Raw genomic sequence first — 4,014 nt, 5'->3', positions numbered from 1 at the left:
CCCCCCCCCCCCCAAAAGATGAAAAATATCATTACACCCAATTACTGATAAGTGGAGAAACAATTAACTGAAACGCTGAAGATCCAGTAAAATAAACCATAATCCGAATTGCAAAGAAGAGAACGCAACAAACAACCCGGAAGAATGAGGAATCCCAAGGCCATATCAAATATCCCCCTCCTAAGGGGGAGGAAATGAAGACGCAACAAATCAAAAATCAAATCCAATCAAATCAGAAAACTGTAATAGATCCATTATATTTCATAGCTCTTGGTAATCTGTAACAGCTGAAAGGATTCAAATTTAAAGCCCCCGAGAACGAAAGGGAATTACGACGGCCGAAAAAACAAAAAAAGACAACCAAAAACAGAACTCAAAACTCAATCTCAGTTACAGCTCCAATCCAATCGAATCCGAAAATACCAAGCAATAGTCTCCTTGTTATCTCTATATGATCTCCCAACGACCCATTCACCTACGGACCTCAATCAAAGCAACAAACAAGTACCCAATTGATGGGGAGGGGGTAGAATGCAAAGTATGACAGACTACATAGATACCTCTCTGATACGATTTAAAATCCATCAGAAAGAGATAAAAGGAAAAGGACCTTGTCCCACGTACCCAGGGAGGAACACTTGTTGACACCTTCGAGGGTGACGACGGCGGTGAGAATGAAGACAAAGGGCAGCAGGAAGGCAAGGATGAGGACGGTGTGGAATAGGGTCCGATAAGAGACGTGGCGAGCTGCGACCTTGATCTTCATGAAGTCAAGAAACCCATTGCTGCTCGAGATTGTGATGCTTTTCATGCTAGGAGAGAAATGAAGCTGCATCGTCGTCTCTGCCTCCTCGTCGTCGTCAGGGCAATGACAACCCTAGAAGGAACCCAGCTCAGAAATCCATCGGGAAATACTACAAATATCACCATCAGATCCAATAGTTATAGAGCAGCAGATCGACAAATATGGCAATAGAGATTGAGATCTCTTCTTCGCTTTTTTCCAGTTGGGTTTCTTAGGCCCTTCAGAATCCGGCATTTGGAAACGTTTGATCGATTTTCAGTTCAGAAATGAAGATTCCACCAAAATGTCCAATTGGGTCATTCTCTCTCTCCTGAAGCACAAGAGAAGAAGTGAGAGATAGAGAGAGACATGGGGCTTTGTTTTGTTCTGTTTCACCTTCGGTGTCGTTCTATTCTATTTTGTGTTTCATTTGTTCACATTGGAAGAATCTCTCGCGCGAGAGAGAGAGAGAGAGAGAGGCAGGGGGGTGGGAGCGAAGGTATTTTGATCGATTAGTTTTTAGTGGTTTTTTTGGCAAAACAATAATAAAAAAGTTTTGTTTTGACGTAAAGTAAACCCAAAAGAAACGGTCATTACTGTTGAACGTTACAATTTAGGGTTCTCAATCAGTCGGTTTGAATCGATTTTAATTTGGTTTGATTGATTTTGATTTTTTATCCATTTATTATCGATTTGGTTTTGATTACCATTTACACACACTCTAGAGAGAGAGAGAGAGAGAGAGAGAGAGAGAGAGATTGGTAAAGACCATCTACATATATTTTAAAAGTATAGAAAAAACATGTCTTATATCAATTTCTATCTGATTTTAAGTTTTGTTGTGGTCTAATTTAGGGCCTGTTTGATAACGTTTCAAGAAATGAAACAAAAAACATTTGATAAAACTATTTCATTTTATTTATTTTCAGAAATAGAAATTGAAATTTTTACCTATTTATGATTCAAGAAACGACCCAGGCGAAACAAGTTCGTCGTTTCTAGAAACGACTCTTAGCCATACTTTCGCTGGTTACCATCGACTTCCAGAAACATGACTTATCAAACACCTTCAATTCCGTTTCTATTCCTAGAAACGAAAATTTATGTTTCTATCGTTTTTGAAACAGAAACAGCAGAAACGTTATCAAACGGGCCCTTAGTTTCAGTCTCACAATACCCCAACTCAAAATATGATCCAATAAACTCATATGGAATTATTTTGATTCTATCATAGTAGGTTTTGACACCCATGTGTGTGTTTAAGACTTTGTGTTGCAAATCCCGGGGTTGTTATTGGGCTTTGCTCCATTGGGCGGAGTGAATAGAGAGAGGTAATGACCGTTGGGTTTGGGATGATTGACGTTGGGGGAGGGGAGGGTATGGATTCTCTCCTAAATTTAATCCTAGTGTCCCTCTCTTGATGGGGATAATTCCTATATGATTGGAAATAAGAGAGGGACTATGGATGTGATTTTGCATTTCAATTACATAATAGGCTTATTAGATTTTGTTAGTCCCTCCCTCCTTTGCTTCTTCCACGTGTGTAAAAGTCTCAACACTAATTTCTTTTAAAATATTATAATAAATCAGCGTTGAATGTTGAGGCGGCTTAATTTTTAGCCTAGAAATTGTTATATAAAATATGGTCAAACATATTGAGCTGTTGATTGTTTCAATTTGAATTGAGTGAGAGATTGAGAGAACAAAGAAATTAAGAAGAGGAAGAAAGACACATCACCTAAATTGAATCCATCAAAGAAGAGATTTGTTTTTTGGCTGTAATAAGACTTTTTATTCAGCAAAGAGAGGCGAACATACCAATACAAGATTCTTGAGCTCTCCAAAGAGAGAAGGGATCCAAAAACCCTTAGTAGGGTAAGAAAGAGCCCATTTAGCAATTGCATGAGCCGAACCATTACAAGACCTACTGATATATTAAAAGGAACAAAGAGAAAAAAAAAACTTTGAGAGACATTATATCATGCACAATGCTCACAATAGACGCTTGGGGGAAGAGGGGGATGAGAGGCTATTTATGAGAGTAAGAGGCGGATGAGAGGCTATTTATAAGAGTGAGGCAATCGGAGAACACCATTACCCTCGAGTAACCTACACGTCTGGCCAAAGAGAGTGACACTCTGCCTCAAATTTGGTTAAGGTATGCGGTTTTGGATTCCCAACCTAGTCAGTCTACCTTATCTAGGATTACGGACAAAATGTATTAACCATACCCACCACTCGAAAATGTCTATCAAAATCAGAGTACGCATATATAGTCCATATAAAGCATATATGTGATGATCCAATCTACAGTGATAATTAATAATACATGTTCAAAATGAAGTTTTCCACAGGTTACAATATCAATAAATAAACCTTACAATCTAATAATATAATAAACAAATAAACAAATATAAGGAGAATCCCATCCAGCAACAATGTGTCCCGCAAACATAGCCACACAATCGTACTAATTATCTGTCCGTCTCAGCTCTGGCTCCCATCTAAAAAAAGTAATCAATGAGGGGTGAGATTCACAAGCCTAGTGAGGGGTGAGCAAGCAAGCCCAGTGAGGGGTGAGCAAGCAAGCACACACACAAGTCATGATGCTAACACATGCTCACAACAAACCATATCAGAAAGCCCCATATGCATTATCCACATGATTCATTAATATTTTAAATACCATTCTAATTACTAAGTCTCAATATATGAGTATAAATGCTATAAGCAACATAGATGGTATCTCTTTCCTAGTACGTCGAGTCTCATAGATACAAGCTAGTTGCAAACAAGAGTCAGTCAGCCCTAGAAAGAACCTCGATCCCCTAGGTAACCCCTAACAGCAATGGTCCTGGAATCCCACACTGTCATCGATTTCCTATGTTGTCCGACAACTATGCGTACAGTATGTCGTACCATGCTATGCCCTTTTAAGATACAGCACGTCATATCTGTGCATAATAATCCTCCGCGACCTACCATCCAGTGGGATTAACCAATACCTTATTCTCTATTGGCAAGGGGTTATAGCACTAGGATGTGATCCTAACCATATGCATCTCTATGCATCCATAGCATCCATAACATCCAATAATACATTTATGGTCATACCTATAAAATTGACCGCTGAGCTCACAGTATCGGAATCCACATCTCGATCACATCGGTCTCAAACCGTCAATATTACAACCATTACCACACAGCTATAAATACTACTTATCCACAAA

At 39.0% G+C, this 4,014-nt stretch overlaps 1 protein-coding gene across 3 annotated transcripts in view; it reads right to left on the bottom strand.

The window, feature by feature from the left end:
- Positions 1-1,275, bottom strand: part of LOC122063682 (probable galacturonosyltransferase 14) — a 13,820-nt gene extending 12,545 nt beyond the window's left edge. For 2 of the 3 annotated variants that reach the window (XM_042627380.1, XM_042627379.1), the window contains exon 1: positions 625-761. Coding sequence is in view for 1 of the 3 variants with exons in the window: in XM_042627378.1 (XP_042483312.1) it covers positions 625-835 (211 nt within the window). In the remaining 2 variants the exon portion in view is untranslated. Of the gene's footprint in view, positions 1-624 lie in introns of all 3 variants that reach the window. The other variant, XM_042627378.1, reaches the window with a different exon arrangement.
- Positions 1,276-4,014: the final 2,739 nt, after the last annotated feature.

This window comes from Macadamia integrifolia, unplaced genomic scaffold, assembly GCF_013358625.1.
Source record: "Macadamia integrifolia cultivar HAES 741 unplaced genomic scaffold, SCU_Mint_v3 scaffold1421, whole genome shotgun sequence".
Taxonomy (NCBI): domain Eukaryota; kingdom Viridiplantae; phylum Streptophyta; class Magnoliopsida; order Proteales; family Proteaceae; genus Macadamia; species Macadamia integrifolia.
Note: the sequence above shows the minus strand (reverse complement) of the source record. Positions and strands in the feature narration are given on the sequence as shown.